General features: G+C 60.6%; 2 protein-coding genes, 1 long non-coding RNA gene and 1 other non-coding gene across 34 annotated transcripts in view; 2 read left to right on the top strand and 2 right to left on the bottom strand.

Moving 5' to 3' along the window:
• Positions 1–6551, bottom strand: part of RTEL1 (regulator of telomere elongation helicase 1) — a 28275-nt gene extending 21724 nt beyond the window's left edge. For 6 of the 13 annotated variants that reach the window (XM_033840376.2, XM_073793185.1, XM_073793184.1 and 3 more), the window contains exon 1: positions 20–114. Coding sequence is in view for 7 of the 13 variants with exons in the window: in XM_033840374.2 (XP_033696265.1) it covers positions 20–194; positions 3154–3214; positions 3384–3465; positions 3973–4066; positions 4340–4535; positions 5447–5548 (710 nt within the window). In the remaining 6 variants the exon portion in view is untranslated. Of the gene's footprint in view, positions 1–19; positions 195–3153; positions 3215–3383; positions 3466–3972; positions 4067–4339; positions 4536–5446; positions 6416–6457 lie in introns of those variants that run through there. The other 7 variants (XM_033840374.2, XM_033840375.2, XM_033840381.2 and 4 more) reach the window with 7 other exon arrangements.
• Positions 6552–12589: 6038 nt separating this feature from the next.
• LOC117308017 (uncharacterized) lies at positions 12590–26528 on the bottom strand. 17 transcript variants are annotated; one of them, XR_012326431.1, is made up of 6 exons: positions 25431–26477; positions 22301–22399; positions 20809–22027; positions 20567–20654; positions 16771–20268; positions 12590–16174 (listed from the first exon to the last, which is right to left on the bottom strand). It is a non-coding gene; the product is annotated as an uncharacterized lncRNA (long non-coding RNA). The 17 variants fall into 17 exon arrangements; XR_012326436.1 differs by having other exon boundaries at positions 26290–26477; XR_012326423.1 differs by having other exon boundaries at positions 12590–14063; positions 14685–16174; positions 20809–26528.
• STMN3 (stathmin 3) lies at positions 15483–19783 on the top strand. Of its 3 annotated transcripts, none has more exons than XM_073793178.1 (4): positions 15483–15587; positions 15800–15975; positions 17147–17338; positions 17921–19783. In XM_073793178.1, exons 1-4 carry the CDS (start codon positions 15506–15508, stop codon positions 17978–17980), a joined length of 510 nt encoding a protein of 169 aa, XP_073649279.1. In that variant the 5' UTR covers positions 15483–15505; the 3' UTR covers positions 17981–19783. The 3 variants fall into 3 exon arrangements, with proteins under 3 accessions (XP_073649279.1, XP_073649277.1, XP_073649278.1); XM_073793176.1 differs by having other exon boundaries at positions 17147–17571; XM_073793177.1 differs by having other exon boundaries at positions 17147–19783.
• Positions 23306–23378, top strand: TRNAE-UUC (transfer RNA glutamic acid (anticodon UUC)). Its single transcript has one exon. It is a non-coding gene; the product is annotated as a tRNA-Glu (tRNA).
• Positions 26529–26557: the final 29 nt, after the last annotated feature.

Below are 26557 nucleotides of genomic sequence, written 5' to 3'. Positions count from 1 at the left end.
CCCAGCCCTGGCAGGTTACCTGTGCCTCGTCCCGCTGCTGACCAGGTCCTCGATGTCCAGGATGCGGCTGGCCAGCTCCGGCTCCAGGCTCTTCTCTGGGGACACGGGCGGGCGTAAACACAGTCTCTCTGGTCCAGAGTACCCAGACCGCGGGAGGCACCCGGGATGGAATGGCTTCTGGCAACAGGCAGCCCCTGGGGAGGGCGCCAAGCCTAAAGCGAGTCCCAAGGGAGCCCTGCTCTGTGCCTTGGGCAGATGCAGGCCTGAGGCTGAACACCAAGAGGAGACCCCAGGGTGGGGTGGGGTGGGGTGGGGGCCGGCCCTCAGCCTGTCACCACCAGACCCTCTCCAGGCCGGGGCGGCTCCCATGAGCCCCGGGGCACCTGCCCTGCAATCAGGCTTCAGTCTGGCAGCAAGTCCCTTCCTCTCGCTTCACCGCACCCCCCCCAAGAACAAGCCCAGAGTCTCCCTCTTAAGGAAGCCAGGCTCCACACGGCCAGCAGCAGAAACAACTTGCTGTCACTGCCTGTGCTGCCCGGGCGGGAGGCGCAGAGCCCACCTGAGGCCCTGCGGCCCTGGGGCCCCTTCCTCAGGATGCAGCCCAGACAGGCCCCACTCCCTGCTGGCTGTGTGTCCCTGGGCGGGACGAGCCTCAAGAAGGGACACAGGCCCCCCAGTTGGGCCCGTAGGAATCGGCCAGGCAAGTACTATAACCCAGCGACACCCAGGCCTGTCCCAGCAGATGGGAGCAAAGGTCTCCTCTAATAAGCACCCCGAGTCTCAGGGCAGCCCCATGTGGACACAGGTCCCCGGCTCCCAGTTCCACTGGGGCAGGTACCCAGCCCAGCCCTTAACTGCACAGACCAGAACACACAGGCCCTCTGCAGTGACCGCCCCCAGGGTGCCCCCACCAGGCAGCAGGCAGGGGAAGGAAGAAGAGCCATCCGCTCAGCAGCACCATAGCAACAGACCAGCCAATCGGCACGCTCTGCAGCAGGCTGGCCCCACAGCTCAGTCACCTACCTGGGGCGAGGGGGGCTGGGGGGGGGGGCGGGGAAGAGCGGGCAGTGAAGAGGAAGGGACAGTGGAGAGGAGGGAGGGACCTGGCCGGGCCACACTGCTTGCTCCCCGCGGGACGCAGCCAGGCAGGGCTCCGCTCTGCACGCCTCTCAGACCCCTCCTGGGGTCTCTGCCCACTCCTCTCCCCCTCCAAGGCCTGGGCACCTGCTAGAGACACCCCACTGCATCCCGTGCGTCAGCTGGCAAAGGAGGCTGAGACAGCCGGGGGGCACCGGTTTATGGTGAGTGGATGCCCTCGATGAACAGGCAGAAAGAGTACAGCAGAGCAGGGGCAGGGACTGGGGAGGGGACAGAGAGGCCGGAGCCAGCAGGCCAGCTGGGACAGCCCCTGCTCTGCCACACAGGGCCTGGGGCAGCGGGGAGGGGCCTGCAGCCAGGGGCCCAACACGCAGCAGCTCCAAGGGTGCCTCCACCGTGGATGGGAAGCTCCCCCCAGCTCCCACCCGTCCCCTGGCCTCCCGGCCCCTCCCTCCTCAAGGACCCTCCAGATGAGGTGAGGGGTGCTGCAGGTGAGGGACAGGACCCTGCAGGTGAGGGCTGATCCAGCAGAGTGGGCAAGCTGGCCACTCCAAGCTGCTGTGGAAAGGTGGCTGGAGCGGTTCACACCCTAACGGCTCTGGCCTGTGGCCAACAGGACACCTGGAACCCCCTTTGCCAGGGACAAGGACAGGGGAGGCAGCCACAGTGCAGCAAAGGGGGGACGGCTCCGTCGAGCATCACGGGCCTGACACCAGGGCCCGTGGGAAGGCAGGACTGAGGGCAGAGGGCCAAGCAGCGGGGGGACGAGGACAAGAGAGCAGCCTTCAGGCGACCCAACACCCACAGGCCTGACGCCGACGGGACAGCAGAGCTGGCGGCCAGCAGTCTCCAGCCCGGGGCCACGACAGCTGCCACAGGCCATCCTCAGCCTTACACTTCACTGCTGTCCTGCGGGTCCTCGGCGCCACCAGACCAAGGGACACCGCCAAGGGGAAGGCAGTGAGGAATGAGCCTGGGACCCTGGGTCATCACCCCAGAGGCCAAGCCGTGCAGCCCTACCCACAGCCGGCCCGCCAGAGCCCAAGCCCGCATCAGGCAACCCCCCTCCCTCTCTCCAAGGGCGCTGGGACTCCCAGCTCAGGCCTCTGGGACCGTCCTGCTGTCCTGACCCACTGCCTAGCACAGGCCTGGCCCGCTGGTGCCCTGCGAATCACCGATGTGAACTCTCTGGGGCCCGGCTCACTGCAGGGTCTGAGTCCCAACCCTGAGGCAGGAAACAGAGGGAACCCTGACCCCACAGGAGCGTGACCCCGCCCCCAGGCCACACCACAGAGAAGCCTCTCTGCCATCACCTCCGGCTCCAGAAGTCCTGACAGACACAAAGGGCAGCCACAGGCGGAAAAGCAGGAATTCGGAGGCAAGGGCACCAGTGCCGCCCCTCCACTCCGGGCCCCAAGAAAGTCAGTGACAGGAGACAAAGGGTCCCCTTCACAGGGCCCTGGGCACCTGCGGTCACACAACCACGCCGTACCTGGGCCGGCCGTTGTCACAAACACTGCGCTTTGCACTCTCATCCGTTTCTGGATGAGGCTGGAGGAGTCACTAGGAGGACGCCAGGGGCTCAGGGCACGTCACACCCGCCGAGTTACAGGCGGCAGTGACAGGATGCACCACAGAATCAGCAAAGGGAAAGACACGTGGAGGAGCTTCCAGCACCCCCTCCCTGGCCGACTCCCCCAGAACAGCTGAGACCACGAGTGAAATGCTCTCCAGAGACCCAGCGCCCAGGGGGGCACCCCTGACTGGCAGGCGCCCGATTTCCAGCCCTCCAGAAGGGAGCACGCACTCTGCACAAAGCATGCTGTTGGCACGGTTCAGGCCCTTCCTCGGCCCCACCGCGTGAGCTCCTCTGCACGCACGCCAATGCTGGTCGTCAGGAGACAGAGCTCAGGCACCTCGACAGCCCAGAGCGGGGCGCTGAGGGGCAGCGGGCAGCAGCCCAGGAAGCCGCTGAGCCCAGCCCTCAGAGGCGCCCAGACTCCACGCCCCCTGCAGCTCTCCGTGGGCAGGACGCACCACCTCGAGCCTTCTCACCTTCCACGTTGTTGTAGAAGTGACAGGAGCGACTTGCCACCTTCTTGCGGCACAAGTGGACCTGGGCGAACATGAGGTCTGGGCTCGTGTGACGGCCGAGCCCTGCCCCAGCCAGGCACCCCCCGCCAGCTCCACCCCCGCCAGCTCTTTACCCCTCCGTCCCCCAGGGGCAGCACCCACGCAACAGCAGCAGACCCACCAAGGCCGGGCTGGGAGCCCCAGGAGCCCACCTGCATGTGGTTACTCTCCTGCTTCTTCACCTCAGGATGGATACACAGCTGTTCCCGGGAGCCCAGCACACACACTCGGGGCCTGGTGGAGGAGACGGTTGGGGGGCCCAAGGATCAGAGGGCGGGGGCCCCAGTGCTGTCCAGCGGCAGGAGCCACGTGGGCTGCACCGGGAGCCCAGGGAAGCTTGGCTCACACGCCCGGGCAGCCAGAGGGAGTGGCTGGGGTGGAAGTCCGCCCCAGGCTCGAGAGGGGCTTTCACCGTGGCACGGCCTGCTCTGAGTCAGCGTCCAGGGCGAGGCCGAGAGACTGGGGCAGGCCTCGGGGAGACCTTGCCACCTGCATCCTCCCTCTCGTGGGAGGCCGGCGGGGAGGGGACATCAACCCTCCTGCAGCAGTGCTGGGGGCTCCAACACGGGGCAGGGCCTCCCCTGCGCAGCTGCCCTGACCCACGCCCACAGCTGACACCCTGATGGCTGCGAGGAGCTCAGGGCGGCAGCCCCACAGCCAGAGCACGGCGCGACCCCAGGGTGGGGTCCAGGCAGAACACCCCCGTGACCCCAAGGCAGGGGTGGACGCCGCCTGACCTACCGGTAGGAGGTGTTCCGGAGCTCACTGATGACCTGAGTGAGCTGCGAGTGGGTCCTGGAGGCGTAAATGATCTTTGGGACGTCCGCGTAGCACACTGCCCGGCACAAGGGAACAGGACAGGTCACGGCCCACGTGTGCAGTTAACCCGGGGCACTCAGCTAACTCGGCCCGGGGACAGCTAAGCATCGATGCCCAATACTCGCTACAGGAAGGAGTGCAGTGGGTCTCTGCAGGGTCCTCATTTGGCCATAAGGCTCTGACCCTAGGTTTACAGCCAGGATGGCGAGAAATGACGTGGCAGCTACAACCCCCCTTCCTTCCCCGCCTCCCAGCCCGGGACCAGGAAAGGGGCAAAAAGGGGCAGCACCTGGGACATCTCCTTCCAGGGCAGCGTTCCCCCAGGACGCCAAGGCGCGGTCAAGGAAGAGCTCCCCTGACACCCTCTCGGCAATCTTGCGGGCAGAGACAGCGTCTCGGAGCTGCTCCCGCCAGGCCAGCGTGCTGCAGAGGAGACACAGCGTCTTCCCCGTGCCGGTGGGGCTCTCCAGAACGCCGTTCACTTTCTAAATGGGGTGGGGAACAGGGTCACGGGGGAGCAGGGGCAGGCTCCGCAGGCCACACAGCCCACCTGAGACAAGCCCTGCAGCCCCTGGGGCAGCTCTGCCCCCACTCAGCGGGGGACGTAAAATGCCGCAGGACCTCTCCACTCTCAAACCAGGTCTCATTAGCAAACAATTTACAGAGCATTACCCAAAATACCACGGTACTTTTCAGCCTAATATAAACAGGAAGATGACGAATTCGGTCAAGCCCCAGAATGGGAGTTTGACTCTGATTCTGGATCCAAGCAGTTACACTACCTGCATGGAGCCTGACAGTCTACATAGCTCTCGGCCGGTAGCCCGAGTGGAAACCTGGGCCGACACAGCCATGTCTGCAAAGCTGCCCCCAGCTGCCGCAGGAGTGGGAACATGGGCCCAGCTACAGAGGCAGCCCTCAAGGGCTGGGGGCTTGGGCAGGTACAAGAGGGCGTGCCCAGAAACCCAGCAGAAAGCAGGCTGCACCCCCCTGAGGTTTAACGACCTCCCCTAATGAGGGCTGGGCGCCACCTGTCCCTCTGTGTGCAAATACTTCCTCCAGGCCCTCAGCTGGGCGCCCTCATCGCTTGGCCTCACTCACATTCCACCTGCGCAGAGAGGCCCCCCCCAAGGCGCTCTGAAGTCTATCACCTTATGTCTTTTCTTTACAGCACTCCTCACGGTCTAGAATTATCCTTTTTGTTTACTTGTTTAGCATCTCTCCTACCCCAGCTAAAACATGAGCCCTATTTATGGTCGACTCCCACGTCCAGAAGGGTAGCTTCACCAGGAGGACCTGGCCGGTGTAAAGACAGTGCGTGTACATTGGGTCTTACTGAGGCTCTACCCACTCTGACCCATCCCCCGGGTACAAGCCCCTCAGTCTGCAGCCTCACCTTCTGCAGACACTCCAAGACCTTGCTCATGTACTCCTCTTGGCATTTGTATGGCTGGAAAGGGAAATCCACTGTCACACCATTCAGGGTTATCTTGGGCATACTGGCCTACTCTCTGTCTCGGGCGGACACAGAAGCTGGCTGAAACGCAGGCTGTGTGGGTCTGCGAGACAAACCCCTCTCCGAACATCTCAGGGTCTCAGACGCTCCAGGTAAGTTATGCCAGCCTGTGCCGCTGGGACACGTTCTCCACGGGAGCCCCTATGGCACAGACTGCAATGACAAGACTGTTTGTAGCGACCCTTTCCCGAGCGCCAAGCCACTTCACCAGTCCCCTCAGGCAGTGCCTCCGCAGACAGGTCCGAAGGCGAGCCTGTGACATCCTGTCACAGGGAGCTCAGAGAGGTGTCGGCCCTGTCTTGTTCTCCCGCCCCAGGCAGCTCCACCGTGCTCCGGGAGAGGCGACAAGAGAGGGGCCAGATGCAGCTCCACGTGCTCCACCCGCAATAACACTGCATTGACCTCCGCCAAAGCTTGAGAGGCCAGTTCCCAGCGGAGCGCCCCCAGCCTGGGCCGGTCGGGACCCCCCGCCCCTGCGGCTCCCAACTCTCCGCTCCACGGACCAGCCCCCTCCCTCCCAGGTGGGCAGCGAAAGAGCACGTGTGCTGCTCTGATCTGGGACGCGAATCCGTGCGGCGCCCAGCAAACCACTCAGCCCCCCGAGGCCTGGTTTCGCATGGACACTCGGACTAACAACCCGCGCTCCTAAACCCCGCCGGGCCGCCCTTCCCGCGGACCCGGCGCCCTCCACGAGCGCGGAGCCGGGCACTACGCGCCCCACAATGCAGCGCGCCAAAATCGCCAGCGCGCGGCCCGAGGGCTGCGCGGGGCCTGCCGGGAGTTGCAGTTGCGGAAGCCCCCGCTTGGGCACAGGTTCCAGTGCCAGGGTCTCGGCGGGGAGCCTTCCACGACCGGGATCTCCAGGACTTCGCCCCTGTCCGTCCGACTCACCACCACCGCGTCCTCAGCAGGCAGCCGGTCCGACCTTGCGGGCTGAGGCGCGCAGTCATCCGTGAACGCGCTGCACTTCCGCCCCCAATTCCGGTCCGCTGCGCAGTGCTCCGGCCGGAAACTGGTCCCCTCCCTCGGGGTCCGCGCTCTGCTGGCGCGCAGCGTTCCACGTCCCACCCGCCCCTTCAGTTGACCCTGAGCCCGGTGACCGGCACCTCCTCGCCCGCGGGCACGAACCTGGGGTCCCGCCGTCTCCTCCCTCCCCACCAGGGTCTCCATTCCACTTCCCCCCGGGCCAAGCCCCCTTGGACAACTGCCCGGACAACAGCACAAGCCTTCTAACAGGTTTCCTGTGGCTTCCCTTTTCTCAAAAGACCCAGAGGTCTTTTAAAGACTCGAGTCTGAGCTGATCACTCTCCTTAAATTTCGCAAATGGCTGCCCCTTGCCCGTGACTCGGCTCCTGAGAGCCTCACCAGTTCCTCTCCTTACTGTCCTCTAGGTCCAGCCGCTTTTCCGGTCAATGTCCCCCACTGGTCAGGGCGGGACCTTTGAACCCCCAGCACCCAGCACCAGCTGGCAGTCAACAGGGAGGTTCCAGGGGTCTGCACAGCTCTGTGTGGTCAGAAGTGTTTGTCCATGGACGTCCCTGGTGCCGCAGTGGTTGAGACTCTGCAATCCCAATGCAGGGGGCCCAGGTTCCATCCCTGATCCAGGGAACTAGAACCCACATGCATGCTGCAACTAAGAGTTCACATTCCACAACTAAGGAGCCCATGAGCCGCAACTAAGACCCAGCGCAACCAAATAAATAAATATTAAAAAAAAAAGAAGTGTTTGTCTAGGTGACCCCAGCATGCCTCAAAGAGCACCAGGAAGAAACTGACGCTGAAGTGACAGCCCACAGTCAGGTGGCAAGGCTGATTTTAGAGGGTCTCGTGGGCTGTTTAATGTCCAGATGTTTTCCCACTGATGGCACCTTAATGCCACATGAGTGTCTAGGCTGATGTGTGTGAGATCATGCTTGGGGAAGCCCCTGGCGCACACTGGCATCCACACACACCCACTTATTCCAGTGAGGGGACAGTAGAGTGTCTATCTCAGCAGGGAGCTTGGAGAAGAGGAGACCCGGCCACACACTTGCTGAATGCTCACTAGGCACACATTTCAGTACCATCCATGCAGGCATTAACACGGTTGTCCTTCCAACGACCCCTGAGATAAGTGCTTTTATGACCCACTCCTTACAGGTGAGGAAAGGAAGCACGGGGTGGGTGGTTAGTAGATTTCCTGAAGACGGCAGCAAGTCCCAGAGCCAGGAGTCCCACTCTTTACCTCCACACCCCCCATCTTCTGAGAGTAATGGCATTTCCCCCACAAAAGTCCAAGGAAGGGAAGTCCAGGACCCAGAGACTTGGCAAACTCCTGGGCCAGAAAGGGAGCTGAGGACCCTGGTCACACATTGTGCATAGGGACTCCTGCCCAGGCTCCTATTAATTATAACACGTAAATACTGTGGTACTGAGTCCTGAGAGGTGAGCAGAAGGGGAGAAGAAGGCTGGCCATAGCAAGCCCACTCAGCAGGCACTGCGATCTCGAGCAAGTCAACCAACTCGCACTGAGTGTCTGCTCTGCCAGGCTCTGTGGGACTCCCACGGTGGACCAGACCCCATGTGGACCACAGGACAGATGTTAACCAGTCACATGCTTGCTGTGTGTGCACACAGAGGTCCTGGGTCCTCCTCATCTCTCTGTGTGTTCCCGAGGTTTCCCAGAGATCTAGCTCTGGCTCTAGGACTTCATTGCTTGTGGAGTCAGCACTTCTCTTGGCCTCAGTGGCTCCATCCCTAAAACGGGAATGATGCTCCATCTGCCTGACTTCCCATCCCCACCACCAAAGAGGTGACATGGTCACTGCGGGAACAGCTCTGCCTTTGGGGGTATCAACCAAACCCCTGAGTCTGGCAGGGGGAGGGGCAGGACGCCACCAAGTGTGCACATCTCTCCTACACCACCTGGGCACTGACACCATTGTCTCATCTCACACCCGAGAAATGGAGGCCCAGAGAGGTCAGAAACTCACCCTCAGTCACACAGCAAGTAGATGTCAGAGCTGGGATTGGCTCCAGTCTCCGTCTCGCTCCAAAGCCTTTGTTCTAGGCCTCTTCACATCAATTTACCCTCTTCTCTGCCTCAGGAGCTGCTCTCGGATGCCCCTGGAGGCCTTCCAGACCAGCCCCCACCCTCACCATCCATGACTCGCTTAGCCCTCAGCACAAGCCTGGGCGCACAGAAGGCACCTCCCAGCCTCCACTGGCCTCAGTGAAGAGCTCTCCTACCCCACTCTGATGTTGAGGCCCATCGTCTCCTGCTGCACCCACCCTGGGGAATTGGGGGCTGTTTCCGCCATCCCCCCGGGGAGTGCACAAAGCCAGGTTGGGGGGGCACCAGCTCCAAGTGGTGAGCGGTGGGAGGATGGGCAACGGGTTGCAGCGCTCAGCTCTGCGTCCCAGGCTGATCTCTCCCCTCCCATCATCCCCTCCCTCTGACGGCTGCAGCCCGTGCAACAGCCAGGCGCTTTCTCTCTCTCTCTTTCTCTCTCTCTCTCTCTCTCTCTCTCTCTCTCCCTCCCTCCCTCTCCCCGCTGCTCCCGCCTCCTGCCCTCCCTTGCCCCCTCCCCTCCCCGACACTGCAGCATTCGCCGACTGCAGCTCCAGCCACCGCCCGCGCCTCTCCAGCCTCCGCAACCCCACCGCCGCCAGCACCATGGCCAGCACCGTGTCCGGTAGGCACCGGGGCATCGGGAGTCCCGGGGCGGCGGATCTGAGCAGAGGCTATTGTCTGGCCTCGCCCACCGCTGGGCCGATTACGGAGTGTTTTCCCATCTCGGACCCCACGCTCTGCAAGGGCGCGGGCGCTCTCCGGGCGGAACCCGCAGGAGACGGGGTTCAGGGCCGCCGGGTGGGGAGACCCGGTGCCCATAAGGCGGGGATTGCGGCGCCAGCCTAACGGACTTGGGCCGCAGAGCAGGGGCTCCGCTCGGGGTGGGGGCATCGGTGCGGGGGGCGCTGCTGTGCCAAGCCGGGAGCGACTGCCTCTGGATGGCTCCGAGACCCATGGGTGGGTGGGCGCGCTCGCGGGATGCGGGCAGGGTCCCTGGAGGCGCCCGGGGACCCCAGACCCGGGTCGGACCGCGCCTTCTCGGGGGTCAGAGGGAGGAGCGCGGGACCCTTTGCAGGAGTCCCAGCCCGGGGCGGGCGGGGCCCGGGCTCTCCCTGCGCCAACAGAGGGGCCGGGGGACGGGAGGGGGCGCTGCGAGAAGACGGGAAACGGAAACCTGAGCCGAGCCGCGCCCGCACCTCGCGTCGCCGCCCCTCCCCTCGCCGCTGCGGGCTCGGGACCACCCTCTGTGACACGGTGCCACCCGCGCCGGTCGAAAAAGCCACCGCCCTTTACGCTGCGGGTTTGGATGGGGGATGGGCTGCCGCTGTTTCCGAGCCTTTCTAGGATGGGGGCGTCTGCCCCTCCCTCCCCCGCCGCTCCACCTCCCCAGCTGCAGACCCACCGCCCTCAACGGCAACGACCCTCTCCTCCCGGGCCTGCAGCAGGCGCGGAGCTGCCGCGGAGGGGCGGGCACCGGGCGAGGCGGGAAACGCGGGTCACATACTGGACGCGGGAGTGCTGCCAGGCGACCCCCGGGGCAAGGACGCGGGGGTCGCTCTCCTCAGGAACGCTCTGCCCAGTCTGGCTTTCCCAGGACCGACTTCACCTTTGCACTCGGTGCCCGAGATGGCTAGGCGGGCGGGCGGCCCCCACCTCCACCCCGTCACCTCGCCCACCCTTCCGTCCGCCCTGGGGGCGGCTCTCTGCAATCCCCTCTCCCCAGCTAGTTCGACTCTGTCCGCAGCGCCCGCTTCTGTCTGAGGCGCCAGAGCTCCGCCCACCCACGTGTGCAATGCCCTGACCCCCGCCCCTCAGGGCCGGCGGTTCTGGCCCCCAGTGACTTCTGCAGGAGCCTGGCAGGGGACCACGTGCGTCACTGACCACCCCCCCCCCCACATCCATCTGGGGGTCTTATCCATCTGGACTTCATACGCCCCCTGCCCTCTCCCTGACATCCCCAGAGATACTGGGACCAGCAGGTGAGGGTGGCCAGTGCGGCCCCAGTCCCACACTGGGGCAGGTCTGTGCGTCCTCATTCACCATCTGTGCCTGAGCTGGGGGACAGTGGGCAGCCACTTCTGAGAGCATTTATCAGCTTTTCACCTCGTTGGTAAAACCCCTGCACAGGCCTCCTTCTCATCCTTCTGACATGAGCAGACTGAGGTTAGGCGCTGGAGGGACGCAGACGAAGCCACACCATCGATGGCCATCAGGGCTTGGGCCCAGACCCTCCGACCTCAGAGTTTCCTGGCACCAGACCCTCTTCTTGGCCAGACTTTGGGGCACTGCTGACCCATGCTTTTTCCCAGGATTGTTCTGGGTGTCCAAGTTACCCCTGGTGTCAAGAAGGAGACCATGGGACTTCCCTGGTGGCACAGTGGTTAAGAATCCACCTGCCAGTGCAGGAGACACGGGTTCGATCCCTGGTCCGGGAAGATCCCACATGCCGCGGAGCAACTAAGCCCGTGCGCCACAACTACTGAGCCCACATGCCACAACTACTGAAGCCCGCGTGCCTAGAGCCCGTGCTCTGCAACAAGAGAAGCCACCGCAATGATGAGAAGCCTGTGCACTGCAACGAAGAGTGGCCCTTACTCGCAGCAACTAGAGAAAGCCTGCGTGCAACAGCAAAGACCCAAAGCAGCCAAAAAAAAAAATTTTTTTTTTAAAGAAAAAAGAAAGAAGGAGACCATGAGTGCCATTGGTCAGTTTTCTCCAGCATGGCCAGCAAAGACATACTGCAGTACCAGCTGAAGAACTGCTCATAGCTGACATCACATGGCGCTGGGCCTTTCATGTTCTGTCATCAGCACTGCCCTCTATAGAGTGCAGCCCGTGTGTACACACACCTGTGCTCACCTGCAGCTTCTCCCGGCCATAACAGTTTGATAGGAGAGAGGTCTGGCCCAGAAGTGGCTACGTGACAGCGCCGATAACTGTGGCCAAAATTGGTGTAAGTGAACCAGCTATGGCTTCTCTCTGAAAACACATCTTTGATTGGAGCAGACTTTCGTGCCTTAGTGGCCTTGAAGTGTCACCTCTGCTCTGGTCTGTGGCCGCTGCAGGATTGCTCTTAGCCTCATCTTCGTGCATAGATTGGAAAGCTTTGCCCCTGCCTCGCCCTTGAGTGCCTCCTGGTGGGCCGCGTTCTGAGGACACTGCGTCTTGGTGTCCTTCCCAGGTGCTCAGCTCTTCAGGCACTCTTGTAGACTCGCTCATGTTCATCCCCTTATGCAACTCTGGCAAGCTGCAAGGCCTTGCACCTGCTACCTCGCCGCTCAAGGGTTCAATCTCCCCATCGGGGTGACCGTGATAGTGACAGCACCTCCCCTAGGCTTGTTCTGAGGGTTGAATGAGCTATTTCAGGAAACAGTGCTTGGCCCGGGGCCTGGCAAGAGGTGAGTGCCCAGTCCACGCCAGGCAGCGTGACTGTTGCAGCCACCTTTCCCAGAGAAAGGTGAATGCTGCTGTCAACTCCTGCCATGCTGGGCTCCCGACACTGAGGGAGGAGACTCTGACAAGTGAGAGAGGGGCCGCCTGGGTGGCAACAAGCTCTATCTGTCAGGAGGCAGTTAGCAGCAGCCTCCAGGGCCCTTTTAGGGTGAGCGGGAATCTGTGGGCCCCCTTCCCTCCTAGTTCTGGAAGATCCCCCACCCACCCACCATGAGGCTCCCAACAGGAAAGTGCAGAGGCCTGGGCTCATGACAGGGCTGCCATCCTGGCATGCTGTGTGACTTTGGGGGTGCCACTTGCCCTCTCTGCACCTCCTTCTCCTCTGTAGAAATGAGGCTGATGAGGGTGTCTGCCTGGGCTGGCTGGTCTTGAGAGTCAGTTCGGAGGAAGGGTGTGGTGTGCCCACCCCATCCCCCTTGGGCACGATTACTGTTGTCACCAGGTGCCCTAGGCTGACCTGGTGCCTTCTAACTCTTGCTCTTCTGAGATGTAATCATCCAACAGGTCAATATGCACTCTTGCATGTGTAACATTTACTATGAAGGGGGATCAAAGCAATCCAGTTCACGGTGGAGATTTGTTTTTAATGACTTTCTTAAGTCAGTGATGGGGACGGAAGAGAGGGTCCTGGTGAGGAGAGAAAAGGGAGGGCGTGCCTCGAGGCCCCACTTCCTGGCTGGAGCTATGTCTGTGGAGAGGTCTGGGCCTCCACCTCTTCGCTCTGCAATGAGAGGAACTTTAAGCCCCTCCGGCTCTGAAAATACAGGCGTACCCTCCCGTCTTGCATGTGGCTGGGCCCAGCCCTGATCTCCAACCCCGGTGCAGGCTGCCCCCTGCTCACTGTCTCCAAACTTGCCGGTTCCCCACCCACCATGCCGTCCCCTCTGACTTGCAACCAGACGACAGCGCAGGCCTCACTCCCAAGCCCCCTCCTGGGGAGTTGCCCCTTCCCACTGGGCTTCTTGAGGAAGGGTCTTCTGAGAAGGAAGGTGCTCATAGGCCACCAACCCAGGGGATCTCCACGACCACCAGACGCCAAGCTGCATCCCTGTTTGCAGCCGTAGGACATAGTCCTTCACTTCCCAGTTGGACCCTTGTCCCCTGGGCAGAGCCATGACCTCGGAGACTCTGACCTCAGTCTTGAGCCCCCAGCCCTCTCCCCTCTCACCTGCCTACACTCACACCTGCCCAAGCTCCCCCTCCTGCCCCTGAATTGCCACCAGCCCCCCTCCAGGCTGAGGTGACAGCTGCCTGGAAGGGAGCCCCTGGCATTTGTCTGTAAAATTCCTCTGTTATTAATTTGCAACCCTTTTCCTGGGAAAATCTCAGGCTTGAGGCAGAGAGGGCCTTGAGCAGCTGTGAGGCCCCAGGTTCCTGGCCTGTAAGGTAAACTCTTTCAGAGGTTTTAACAGGGGCTGAGAAAGGACTCTCTGAAAGGTCAGGGTAGGGGGCTGGTGTCTATTGCCAGAGTGGTGGGTGCTGGCAGGGTTAGACTGAGGTCCCTCCTCCCTGGCCTCTCCCAGGACCCAGCTAGGCCCCTGACCAGACTCCCTCTCACTCCCTGCCCCACCTTCCCTTCTGAGCACAGTCCTGGCTGCCTCCCCAGCCTCTGCAAGGGTCCAAATATCTCCTGCTCTGCTGTTCCTGGAGAGCCGCTCTGCCTGGTCCTGCCTCCTCTAACTCCCAAGCACACATCCTGGGAGGTACCCCTCAGCCTCCTTTCTAAAGTTAACTTTTAATGACATAAGTAATACGCGAGTAGATTCTGCTTGTGAAAAAGCAAAATCGACAAGTCAGGCCAAAATCCCCTTTGAGGCCCACCCCTACCTGGCCCTCCCTCCCACACTCCCGAGCCAATGACCAAGTCATGTGTCTTCGCCCTGCGTCTCCTCCAAGACCCCAAAGGCTCTCCCTGCTTCTTGCTCAGGATTCCTCTGTGCTCCCGTCACAACTTCTCGGGCTCTCTCCGGAAGAGTCTGGGTCATCAGGACACTTAGATCAAATAACATCATTCTCTGCATTGGTTGTTGGAGGACCCCGCTCACAGCAAGCTGTTCTCTCAGACAGGGCCTAGTCACTTCTGTCCTGTGTCCTGTTTCTACACAAGCACTTTCCCCAGTTTTACGTGAAATCAATTTAAAAACATTATCTTGAGTGAAATTTCATCAGAGAGTTTCTTGTCCAACCTGTCTGCCCCTTGGAAGAATGCTGTGGGTAACTATGCATGCTCTTTCATGGAAGCCAGAGTCGCTCTCCGTGGAGTATCTCTCTAGAGACCTATACTAGCTTCTCCAGCCAGGGAGGCAGGTGCATGGGTCTGAGCCCCCAAGTCTGGGACCTACTGCAGTGGTGGAAAGAACACAGACCACCTGGGGTTGCCCTGGAGGAGCTTTGAACAAGTCACCCAGCTACCTGGGCCCAGTGTCCTCTTGGTGGGGTGGGGGTGACAGTATTGGGCATACAGGATTCTTGAGAGCCAGTGAGACATCAGACCCATGTGTCTACTTTGGGGCCTGGCTTGCTATGAACCAACCACAAAGAGCTCAATTATTTCCATTCTGAGAGCGAGCATCTCCCCTTCCCTGACAAGGCTCAGGGCCTCAGCAGGCTTACCTCCTTTTCTGGTTGGGTAGTGTGGACACTGGCTGTGGGCACTCACCCTGCAAGGCCAGAGGGCGGGCTGTGGTGCTGAACGGACAGCTCCCGTCCCTTTGGCTTTTGATGAGCCGCCAGTGCGTGTCTGGTGAGAACCTGATTTCATCCCACGGTGGGCGCACTACAGGGTAAATGGGGGGTGGGCTGGGGGGCAGACAGGAGGGTCTGAGGGCTTCACCTAAGTGCACAGCCAAGACAGTGCTGCCTGCAGAAGCTCTCCATTTGTGCTGGCCCAGTCACCAGTGTGGCGGTTAACCTCTCCACCAACCGGGCACGTGTCCACGAGAGCGAAAGGGGAGGAAGGAGAAGTGCGCGGAGGGGCAGGGGGAAGGGAGAGTCGGGAAGATACACAGTGACAAAGAATCATGGAGACGTAAAGATATAAAGAGAGGTAGTGACAGATGGAGAGCCAGAAAGACAGAAGGATGAACGGAGACACAGACAGAAATGCCAAGAGAGAGAAAAGGAGGGAGAGAGAGGCAGAGACAGACAGAGCGAGGGGGGCAGGGACTCAGAGACAGGAACAGAAAGACCAATGCAGGACACCCACAGGGAGGCGTGCCCAGGGAAAGACAGCCAACACCTGGGAGGGAGGGAGGGACGGAGAGAGTCAGAGATGTGGGACACAAAAGATCAAGGTAAACAGGCTCCCAGACAGGCGCAAGGGGGCAGCAACGGGGACAGAGGCAGGGAGGCCTGGGCATCCAGGGAGGTGGGGCTGGAGGTGCGATGGGACGGCGCCTGCTCAGGCCGGCCTCACGCCCACAGCCTACAAGAAGATGAAGGAGCTGTCGGTGCTGTCACTCCTCTGCTCCTGCTTCTACTCACAGCCGCACCCCAACACCGTCTACCAGTATGGGGGTGAGTGTGCCCGGCTGCTGCCCTGACCTCGCTACCCCCTCCCGTGGCGTCTGTGCACCCCCGCTTGGCTGCCTTCCGGAGAGAGGTCCCTGTGGGGAGGGGCCGGTCCTGGGAGTCCCAGCCCTCCTCTCAGACCTTGACTTGGGTGTGTGCTCGGCCTGCCCCCTCCTTGAGCAGCCCTCCTGAAGCCCCCGTCTGCTCTTGCCCTGCAGACATGGAGGTGAAGCAGCTGGACAAGAGGGCCTCCGGCCAGAGCTTTGAGGTCATCCTCAAATCCCCTTCCGACCTTTCCCCGGAGAGTCCCATGCTCTCCTCCCCCCCCAAGAGGAAGGACACCTCCCTGGAGGAGCTGCAGAAGCGGCTGGAGGCAGCTGAGGGGCGGAGGAAGGTAAGGAGCCAACCCTCTGGGTCCTGATAAAGACGGTCGGGGGCCTTGCTGGCCACAGACAGCGTCCCCAAGGTGCGGGCTGCTGCAAGCACTCGACTGGCTGTGGGCCTGTGTAGCAAAGAGGGTCTCATGGTCCCGCGGCCACCGCCTGAGCCATCAGAATGAGACGGGGGAGGAAGGATTCCTCAACGGCAGCCATCTGGAGGGAGACAGGAACCAGATCCTGCTGGGAGGGGCACCTTGGCCATGCTGGCAGGGTGGGAGGGTCAGGTGGTAGCCCCAGGAGGGGCCCTGGGAGAGGAGGCTGGGTGACAGCCTCCTGAGCAGGGGAGCGTGAAGGAAGGGCTTTCCATGAGCTGGGAGCTCAGGGGGCCCCTGGGAGAAGCAGGCCCCTCCCCACGCTTTCTCACACCAGCCCCCCTGAAACTGAGACACAGGCAGAGAAGCACGTGCTCTCAGGAGTGCAGTCCTGGTGCCCAAGCCCACTGGGCAGGGGCAGCAGCTCTATCCCCCTTACGGCAGGACCGGTGAGCCCTGGGGACCCAGGCTTCTCAGGGTTAACTAGTAGTAAGTGGCACGTGGGTGGAGCCCAGCAGCCTTCTGAAGGAGGCTGAGGGAGGCTAATTACCTCTGGGAGCCTCGGGTCCACTCCCGCGGCCACCAGCAGGGCCGGACAGTGGCGCCAGCAGCCCCACCCTCCTCGTTCCAACTCATCCCTTCCCTAGCGGCCCTGGGACCCCTCCCCGCCCCCGGCACCTTAGGGAGCTCAGAACCCGGTGTGTATTAAGCACCTACTTCGTGCTCAGCGGGCAGACGTTTGAGGAAAAGACGGGGAAGGCTCCGTGACAGCCCACAGGAGCTTCCTCCGCGCCTCCCACGTTCCCCGAGGGCAGCTGGGACTCTGGAGCGGGATGGAGCGGGGGCGCCCGGAGCCCAGCGGGGAGGGGCAGCTCTGCGGCCGAGGGTGGACAGGGAGGGCTTGCCTGGGGATGAGGTGGTCACCCCAGCCAACGGCAGGACAGGGTAGGCCCGAACTCCCCGAGGACAAGTCCGGTGGGCGGGAGGCGGTGGGCTCGGGCTGGGCGGCGGGGCGGGGCGCGGGGCACTGGGCGGGGCGAGGCGGGGCGGGCCCGGCCGCCCCTCACGCTCGCCCGCCCGGCCGCCCGCGCAGACGCAGGAGGCGCAGGTGCTGAAGCAGCTGGCGGAGCGGCGCGAGCACGAGCGCGAGGTGCTGCACAAGGCGCTGGAGGACAACAACAACTTCAGCCGCCTGGCCGAGGAGAAGCTCAACTACAAGATGGAGCTCAGCAAGGAGATCCGCGAGGCGCACCTGGCCGCACTGCGTGAGCGGCTGCGCGAGAAGGTGCGCGCCGGGGCGGGGCCGAGGACGGGCCGGGCCCGGCCCGAGCGGGGGGCGGGGCCCGAAGCAGGGGGCCCCCAGGAGCCCCTTCTTTTGGCGTTTGGCCGGTCCCTGCCCACTACGCCAGCAGCGCTCCCGCAGTCCGGCCTCCCCGTGACGCCCCGTCCTACTGGGGCTAGCCAGGGTGAGGCGAGCCCCTGCCCAGGCCGGAGCAGCCTCCCTGCGAGCGGGACCAGGTTAGTTCCGGGGAGCCCCGAGCCTGCACTCCCCGGGAAATTCCCGGAGTCACAATGCTCGGGTCTGGACACCACCCCAGGCTCCCTGAGGGCCAGCCCCCACCCTCAAGCCGCACTTGCAGTCCGTGACGCAGGCCTGCCCCTGCCCTCTGTTGCTCCTGGTCACTAAGGTGTCCTCATTGGTCGCATCTGCCGCACCTGGGACCGAGCCAGTCTAGGGAGGAAAAGACCCCAGGGTTCCCAAAGCCCGGGAGCCGGAAGGCAGGGCCCCCAGAGCCCAGGAGGGGTGGGGGGGCAGGACCCCGCCCCTGCCGGCTGCAGGGCCCCGCCCACCCCGCCTGTCCCGCAGGAGCTGCACGCTGCCGAAGTGCGCAGGAACAGGGAGCAGCGAGAGGAGACGTCCGGCTAAGGGGCCGTTTGGACACCGCGGCGCCTGGATCCCGAGATGAGACAGGAACACGTCTGGGTTTCGGTTTTGTTTTGTTCGACTTTGTCTAGATGCGGCTTTTGCTCCCGTCCCTCCTCCCCTCCTGTTCTCCCAGCTTCAGCTTCTCTTTCCGCGTTCCGAGCTGTCCAGCCCTCGTGGCAAGGCTTTGCCCACAGGCTCTCCCTGTGGGGCCCCCAGGGCGTGGCACTCAGCCCCGCAGTTCAGGCCCCAGGCTGGCCGTGGCTGGGTCCCCTCTCGGCAGCCCTCTTAGTGGGCGTGGCGGCGACCTCAATGAATCCGGCGGTGGTGGCAGGAACACGCAAGTCGTTGTGCTGTGAGCGCCTCGTCATTTAGGGCACGTCTTTTGAGGCAGCTCCTGCCGGTAGGCAGGGCCACCTCCACCTGGATGTCCTCCTCTGGGAGAGGGGCTGGGCACGCAGGAGTGGGCGGAGGAAGACAGACTTGGACAGAGAAGGATCTCTGGGCAGTGGGGGGCAGGTACCCTGTCACTGGCCAGCCCTGGGAGTCCCATGTGCAGTGGTGCTTTTTGGAACTGGTGGGTAGGAGCTGCAGCACGCTTTACTGTGGTGGCACGGGGGCCCTCTGAGACCCCCTGGCCTGAGGTTGGCACCCTCGGCTGGCCTGGGAGGCTTCGGTCATTGCCCTTGGCTGGAGTGGTGGTGGGGTGTGGCTTGGCCTGGGTCTTCAGGGGCGTGGGCATGTTCCACCAGGGACCTGTGAGCGAGCTGCTGTGGTCTAGAGGGTTGTGGGCAGCATGGACACGTGCCGGCCCCTCCTCCCAGAAGGGCCTTCTCCTTCTGGCCCAGCACCTGTGTGGGGAAAGCCAGCCTCCCACTGTCCCTTCTCTCCTCCACGCTTTGCGGATGCCCTTGGAGGACCCATCCTTATATCCCTTTGGAGTCTCAGCCCCCTCCCGTGTGCCCTCTGCTCTGGTCAGAAGATGCTCCCACACTGTTCCTGGCCACAGGGCTTTCAGGCGCACCTCTGGACAGGTGCCCCTCTGGGAGCCCTGAGTAGATGCTGGGGGGCGGGGGACCAGTGCCTGAAGATTCAGATGTCGGGGGGCAGGGGACAGGGTTCCCAAGCCACCTCCTCCGTCCTTCCATTCCTGGCTGGTGGCCCACTCTGGCCAGCCTGCAGGTTGGAGGCCTGGCTCTATCTCCTGCCAAGACCCTGCTCGGCTGGCCTCCTCCCCCTCCCTCAGTCTGGGGGGACCTCCAGACCCCCCAGCGCCAGCCTTTGAGGACGGCTACCTCCTTGGACACAGCAGCAGCCTCCTCTTCTCCCTGGCAGCCCAGCTCCACGACTGGGTGCTGGGGTCCGAGTCCTCGCTGGCCAGCCTCTTGGTGGAAAGCCTGAGGCGTTTCTTGCAGGAAGGACCCAGAGCCAGTGCCTCAGAAACCAGATGATTGCAGCCCTCAGTGCCCCTGGCTTTCTTTCTACAGAAACCTATGGGGACACTGCTGGTGACCTCCCAGAGCCAAGCCAGGGAGCACGGGTGGGTACTGATCCATTGCAGTGGGCTTCTGGGGAAGTTGGGGCCTGTGCCCCCCATCCCTGTCCCCACTGAGCCAGGACCGGAGCCCAGCAGTGCCCACCGGTGGCTTCTGGGGGCCTCAAAGGGGAGCGGAAAGGGCCTGAGGGGTGGATTTCTCTGAGCGGTGGCAGCTCTTTCATAGCGGAAGCCCTAGTGTAATACAGCCCATCTCATCCACGTAGTAAAAGTGAACTCAAAAATTAAATCAAATGAACAATTTAAACAAATGCGTGTGTTTAAGAAACGGTTGAACTCTCCCAGCGTGTGTCCTGCATCTGTGGGGTCAGATGAGCTGCGAGGCCACTGCCTGTGCAAGCGTCCCCCTGGAAACCCCACCCTTGTGTGTTACCACAACTGCGAACAGTTCTCACGACGATGGCGATTTTAAGAAAAGAGCATATAAACAGCACGCAAGCCCACTTTCCCCTCCGGAGCCCCAGGAGACAGTGGGGGTGGGAGGGGGGAGGCTGGGACCTCCGCTGCAGGTGGGGCCGCCCCAGCTCCCCCAGGGCTGCGCCCTCCTGTGGGCCGGGCTCTCAGCTTGCCGCTGCAGAGGAAGATCAGGGTCTGAGGTCTGGGGCCTGCCCTTCTCACCACGGCTGTGGGTCTTGCTTGGACGGGGGGTGGTCCTAGAATCCCAGGGTGTGTCCCATCACTCTGTGGACCCCGTTGGGCAGCTGACGGTTCACAGATCTGGCCCCAACATGGGGACCTGCAGTGGCAAAAAGAGACAAGCAGACATCGTGACTCACACTGGTGGACATGTCTGTCCTAGGGGACCCGAACTGCCCCTTGGGGTGCCCAGCAGGGAGGGACCCCTCTGCTGGGGAGGAGGCATGTTTGGTAATGTCCACGCTGAGCCGTGCTCGGGTCCACACATGGACCTCAGGTACAGGCCCTGGAGAGATGCCTGCTCCCCAGGACCCAGAGACCCACTCACCTCTCCCCAAACCCACAGCCCTCTCCTGGGGCAGTCCTAGCTACTTCCCCAGGCTCCAGGGAACTCTCACCATCTCCCCACCTTCCCCTGTCCAGGGAGAGGTGGGAAAGTCAGAACCCAGGACACACAGCCTCCAGTAAGGTGGAGACATCAGAAATCTGCAGGAGTGGAAGGAAATACATGGAAGATATTTTTATGAGGTGTGAGTTATGCATGCCTGTCATCTGGGTTCACAGACACATGCTCAGCACATAGAAGCGCACAGCCCTGGAACTCCCAGAAGAGCAGCTGATCAAGGTCAGGGCCTCTTACCTCTTAGGCGGCCCTGGTAAGGCACTGAGGGACAGTCACCATATGGAGCCTCTGAGGTTGGGAGATGATGGGGAATCCTTTGCAGAAAAGCAATCACGCTTCTCCTTAACAAAGAGCAGCAGACAAACGGGGGACTCGTGGGAGGCCAGTCAGAGCTGTATTCGTTACCTAGTGCTGTGTAACAAGTGAGTCCAAGCAGTGGCTGAAAACAACAAACATCGTTTCTGTTGAGTCAGGACTCCAGGAGCTGGGTGGTTCTGGCACAGAGCCTCTCAGGAGGCTGCAGTCAGGACATCAGTGGAGGTTGTCTGGAGGCTGCGTGGGCTTGGAGTACCCTCTTCCAAGTCGGCTGGCTCACATGGGGGTGAACTAGTCACGGAAGCAGAAGTGAGTCATTAAGAACAGCCTACCCTCAAGGCGGGGGTGGGGTGGGTGAGGCCCCACCTTTGGAAAGGAGGAATGTCACAGACTCTGGGGACAGGTATCAAAACCTCAGACACTCTGCCTTGATGACCCTATGAGTTCTGGACCCAGTGGGTGCTGGCTCGGTGCCTGGGGGTAGCAGTGGTGTCCAGCGAGGCAGGCAAGGTGGGAGCACAGACAGACGCCTGTCGCAGCGGGGCCTCCCTCCAGCCCCTCACACGTCTTTGCCGGGCGAGCTCGGGTGTGGCTGAGTAGAAGGGACGGTACGAACTGCAGCTGCTTCTCTTGCTGCTGAGGAAAAATTATTGGGCTCTTTGGCAGTTGTATTAGTTTTCTCGACTGTAACGTGTGCAACAAACTGGGGGCCTTGAAACCACAGAGGTGTCTCCTTTCAGCTGGAAGTCAGGTGCTGCCAGGCCACGTCTGTCGGGACTGGAGGGGAGGGGAGGACCAGGACCAGCCCTCCCAGCTTCAGCTGCGGGGAAGGGCCGTCTCTCCGCCCACAAAGGGCCACTTACAAACGGCACCGTTTCTTCTCAATAGATGGGGGCCCCTAGAGCCTGTGTGGGGACCTCCCTCCGGTTATGAGATGGACGCACCCCCAGCGCTCAGCATGTCAGACTCCTCAGGAGGGGTCAGGTCCTTCCTGCAGCACAAGATGAGTGCGTGCAGGCCAGCAGGGTGGGGAGGACCCAGCGTGGGGACGAGGCCCACGGCGGAAGCCGACCTGGTCTCTTCTCTCCTGAGTCAAGCTTGTCCTGTCGGTGCTCAGCTGCCTCGCGCTCTCCTTGGCGACCTGGATGTCAGGATGCCAGGAACGAAGTGTTTGGACTTCTATCCCCTGCAGGCGGCTGGCGCTGTGATGAGCAGTGCCAGCCTCCACGCAGTGGGGGCCTCCCCAGGTATTGGGAACTTGAGCCTGGGCTCTGCTGGACACCGGCTACCCTTGGCTTGTGGACGCAGCACATGTGTGTCTGCCTCTCCCTCTGTGTGTCTGTCCCTATGGGACACCAGTCACTGGATTAGGGATCCCCAATCCAACACGACCTCGTTATTTCACTAATTATACCTGCAACAACCCTAGTTCCAAATAAGGGCTCATTCTGAGGTCCTGGGACTTGTGATGTCACCACATCTCTGGAGGACACAAGTCAATCCCAGGCAGCAGCTGTAGGTACATAATTCGTAACTTTAAAACATCCATGCACTAATTTGTGTATTCAACATGAGTTTAGCGAGTGCTTATTACATCTGTGTGTCTCACTCCAGAGAACAGTGATGGATTTGAACACCCAGGCCCTGCCCTGTGAGAAAATGCATGTTAGTCAATACAACCTTATGTTACATATGGTAGTTTATGATTTTTTAAAGCACGTTAAAATGTTTTTAACCGGGCTTCCCTGGTGGCGCAGTGGTTGAGAGTCCGCCTGCCAATGCAGGGGATGCGGGTTCGTGCCCCGGTCCGGGAAGATCCCACATGCCGTGGAGCGGCTGGGCCCGTGAGCCATGGGCACTGAGCCTGCGCATCCGGAGCCTGTGCTCCGCAACGGGAGAGGCCACGACAGTGAGAGGCCCACGTACCGCAAAAAAAAAAAAAAAAAAAAAAAAAAAGTTTTTAACCTTCACCAGGTCCACTATGAGGAAAACAGAGTAGGCATTATCTTATGACGTTAACATTTTTTCTGGTTACAAACATAATACATGCTCACTGCAGACTACACAGTATAAAGACAAAAATCCTGATCCACCAAACTCCTTCCCCTGGAGAGGACCTACCCCTCAAGAAGTGCTGAAGTGAGCCCGAGTTCAGACCTCTGAGACGCGCACAGTGATGTGTTCGCACTTACCCTACGTCCTCACAAACATCGCTTCAAGCGTTGGACAATCATCTATTTCATGGATGTACTAGGATTTCTGAGAAAACTTCCCCAACTTTATGGATTCAGGGACCTCTTATAATTTTAAAGTTTATGGAGGACCCCCAAAGAGCTCTGTTTATGTGGGCTATTCGGGTCGACAGGGACCACACTGGGAATTAAAACGCAGAAATTAAAAAAACAGTAATTCAGGGAATTCCCTGGTAGTCCAGTGGTTAGGACTCCGCACTTTCACTGCTGAGGGCGCAGGTTCGATCCCTGGTCAGGGAACTAAGATCCCGCAAGCCATGTGGCGCGGCCAAAAATTAAAACAAACAAACAAAAAACCCGCCAGTAATTCAGGGACTTCCTTGGTGGTCCAGTGGTTAACACTCTACGCCCCCAATGCAGGGGGCCCGGGTTCGACCCCCGGTCAGGGAACTGGATCCTGCATGCTGCAACTAAAGATCCCGCACGGTGCAACTAAGACCCGGCGCGGCCAAACACATATTTTAAAAAATCAGTAATTCAGGGGCTTCCCTGGAGGCGCAGTGGTTAAGAATCCGCCTGCCAATGCAGGGGACACGGGTTCGAGCCCTTGTCCAGGAAGATCCCACATGCCGCGGAGCAACTAAGCCCGTGCGCCACAACTACTGAGCCTGTGCGCCTAGAGCCCATGCTCCGCAACAAGAGAAGCCACGACAATGAGAAGCCCCCGCTCTCTGCAACTAGAGAAAAGCCCGCGCGTGGCAATGAAGACCCAACGCAGCCAAAAATAAATAAAATAAATAAATTTATTAAAAAAAACAGTAATTCACTAAAAAATGATACACCCATTACATGTTAACATTTTAAAATGAAAAAGTGAGGTTTCCTTAAAAAAGAAAAGAATTAGTGAGAATGGTTGAAGCATATGAGAAAAAAATCTAGCCACACACAGATATATGGTTGGAAAAAGAAACTATTTCAATAGCTTGGTCTTTAATACTAAACCAAAGCTAGATGAGGGGTAGTTTCTTAAAGGTTGGCTGCACTGTGAATCTGAAACCATATCAATAAACCTTTCATACTCTTCCACGGGTTGAATGGTCTGTCCTGAGCTTAAACACACCTTTTACCCATGCACGGTTCTGTAATTCTTAGTGCGTGTGCCACCCTCCCCCAGGCAGGAGGTCCTGGGCCTCAGGGCCTGCAGAGTGGAGGAAGGGAGGGCCAGGGTATTGCTGGGTAAGCCGGGCCTGCCGTGGTCCTGCTTCCAGTCTGGTCAGGGGCTGTGTGTGGTGGAGCCCAAGAAGAGGGTGGGGCATGACAACCCCACAGCATCCTTGGGCCCACGATGACAGTCTCTCCTGGTTTACCCTCCTCTGTAGTAAACCAAGAGTGGAAGCTCCCCTCCCCTTGGGAGCACAGGGGAGAAATCACCACCCCAGACCCCAGGAGGAACTAATCCATCCTGTCAGCCAGGCAGAGCCCAATGCTGCGGAGGCAGAAAAGGTGAGCGCAGGTTCACATGCCAGGCCTGAGGTCCTGTGGCAGAAATACGTGGAGGCCACGCGGCAGTGGAAACTCAGACTGGGGAGTCTGGGGTGCCCAGACTCCAAGGCCAGCGGCCACAGCTCACCCCAACTGTGCAGCAGCAAGACCTGGCCTGGTCTGCCTCCTGCATCCTTCTGAGCTTTCTCCCTTTAACATTTTTTTAAAGTTAATTAATTTTAAAAATTTATTTTATTTCTGGCTGTGTTGGGTCTTCGTTGTTGCACGCGGGCTTTCTCTAGTTGCGGCGAGCGGGGCTACTCTTCCTTGTGGCACGTGGGCTTCTCATTGCAGTAGCTTCTCTTGTTGCAGAGCACGGGCTCTAGGTACGTGGGGTTCGGTAGTTGGGCTCAGTAGCTGTGGCTCACAGGCTCTAGAGCGCAGGCTCAGCAGCTGTGGCGCACGGGCTTAGTTGCTCCGTGGCACGTGGGATCTTCCCGGACCAGGGATCAAACCCGTGTCCTCTGCGTTGGCAGGTGGATTCTTAACCACTGCGCCACCAGGGAAGCCCTCTCCCTTTGACTTTATGGGCATTTACTTCCGGAATGTGAGGACAGGGAAACTCAAATAAATGATATGCACAGACCAGACACACCTGCTCTTGTATTTACCAGATAATCAAATAGCTGCACTGACACAGGCTCAATAGTTTAATCTTTAAAAACAGTGACTTCTTCATCACTTGCTTGAGTACACTCTATATTATTGAAAACAGAATGAAAGCGATAACTCTCCCAATTATAACATCCCTGAAATGAAGTTTGCTTGAAACTTCCCAGTCTGGGAAATGGCCTTCAGTGGTCTTCCTACCTAAGTATGAACACAGGTTCACGGCTTGGTCTTGAAGAAGGCATTTGTTTTCTGCCTTCTCTGTCTCCTGAGGGAGCATCCGCAGACCCCGCAGCCTTTCACTGGGCACCGGAGTCTCCCGCAGCTGCCAGCTGCCAGAGCAGTGACACCACACACGAGGAAACTTCGTACGTGCCTTCCCTGGTCTGAGAACAGCCAGCCTCAGCCACCCTCTGGGTCCCCCTGACTGCCCCGTGCAGGTGGGGAGACAGAGCACAGGGAGATGTGGGGATGTGCCCAACGCCACCACGGCTGCAGCGCTTCCTCCAGGAGTCCTGGGGCAGGAACAGGATGCCTCACAAGTGCCCCGGCCTGGGCAGGGCAGGTGACCCCACTCACCACCCCCTGGGCCCCCAATGCACCTTTCAATCAAACAGCAAGGCCTGTTTGTACTCGCTCCCAAGTCAAAGGAACTCCAGGAAAGCTGAGTGATGCTAACCTTCCCACGTTCTGGAAAACGCAGGGACTTTGCACTCCAGCCATTAAAAAAGAGCGTTTTCAGGGCGTTCCTAACCCTTCATCAGGGTGGCTTTTAATGCCTCTGTGATAGCGCAGGAACTGAATTTTAACTTCAGTTAACGTAAATTGAAATGAGCACACGTGGCCAGTGACTACAGCACAGGGGAGCGCGGCTGGGGGTCGACACAGGAACACTGGGGGGAGCCGCGCGGATCCAGAAGTGAGGATGTTTAAAGCCGTTTTTAACGCTTGCTACAAAAATAAGCCATGATAATCGCAGGATTCGGACTGTACGACTCCCGGGGCAGCCTTCCCGCCTGCCTCTGGGGAGACCCTTTGCACACGCGGGCAGGTCACTCACCTTTCTCGCCAACCCTAAGCGCGTCCCCCTACGCACCCTCTCCCCGGGAATTTCGCGCCGAGCGGGTATGTCGGCCAGTCCCGGCAGGTAAGCCAGCGGGCGGGGCGCGGAGCAGCCGCCCAGCTAACGGGCAGAAGCACCCACCTCCGGCCCCGCCCTCTCCCGCGCGCACGCGCGTCGGGCCCAGCCGGGCCTTATTTCTCGGCACCTCCCGCTTCCCGGCTGAGCGCCAAATAAATATCCGGGCTCGCCCTTGCCCGTGCGTGCG

This window comes from Tursiops truncatus, chromosome 15 (assembly GCF_011762595.2).
Source record: "Tursiops truncatus isolate mTurTru1 chromosome 15, mTurTru1.mat.Y, whole genome shotgun sequence".
In the NCBI taxonomy this organism is placed as follows: domain Eukaryota; kingdom Metazoa; phylum Chordata; class Mammalia; order Artiodactyla; family Delphinidae; genus Tursiops; species Tursiops truncatus.
Note: the sequence above shows the minus strand (reverse complement) of the source record. Positions and strands in the feature narration are given on the sequence as shown.

What these genes read in the sequence shown, in the direction of transcription:
- STMN3 (XM_073793177.1), top strand. Translation starts at nt 15,506, where the DNA reads ATGAAGGAGCTGTCGGTGCTGTCACTCCTCTGCTCCTGCTTCTACTCA. An exon ending in CACCGTCTACCAGTATGGGG is followed by an intron (nt 15,588 to 15,799) that starts GTGAGTGTGCCC and finishes CTTGCCCTGCAG; the next exon opens with ACATGGAGGTGAAGCAGCTG. An exon ending in CAGCTGAGGGGCGGAGGAAG is followed by an intron (nt 15,976 to 17,146) that starts GTAAGGAGCCAA and finishes CCGCCCGCGCAG; the next exon opens with ACGCAGGAGGCGCAGGTGCT.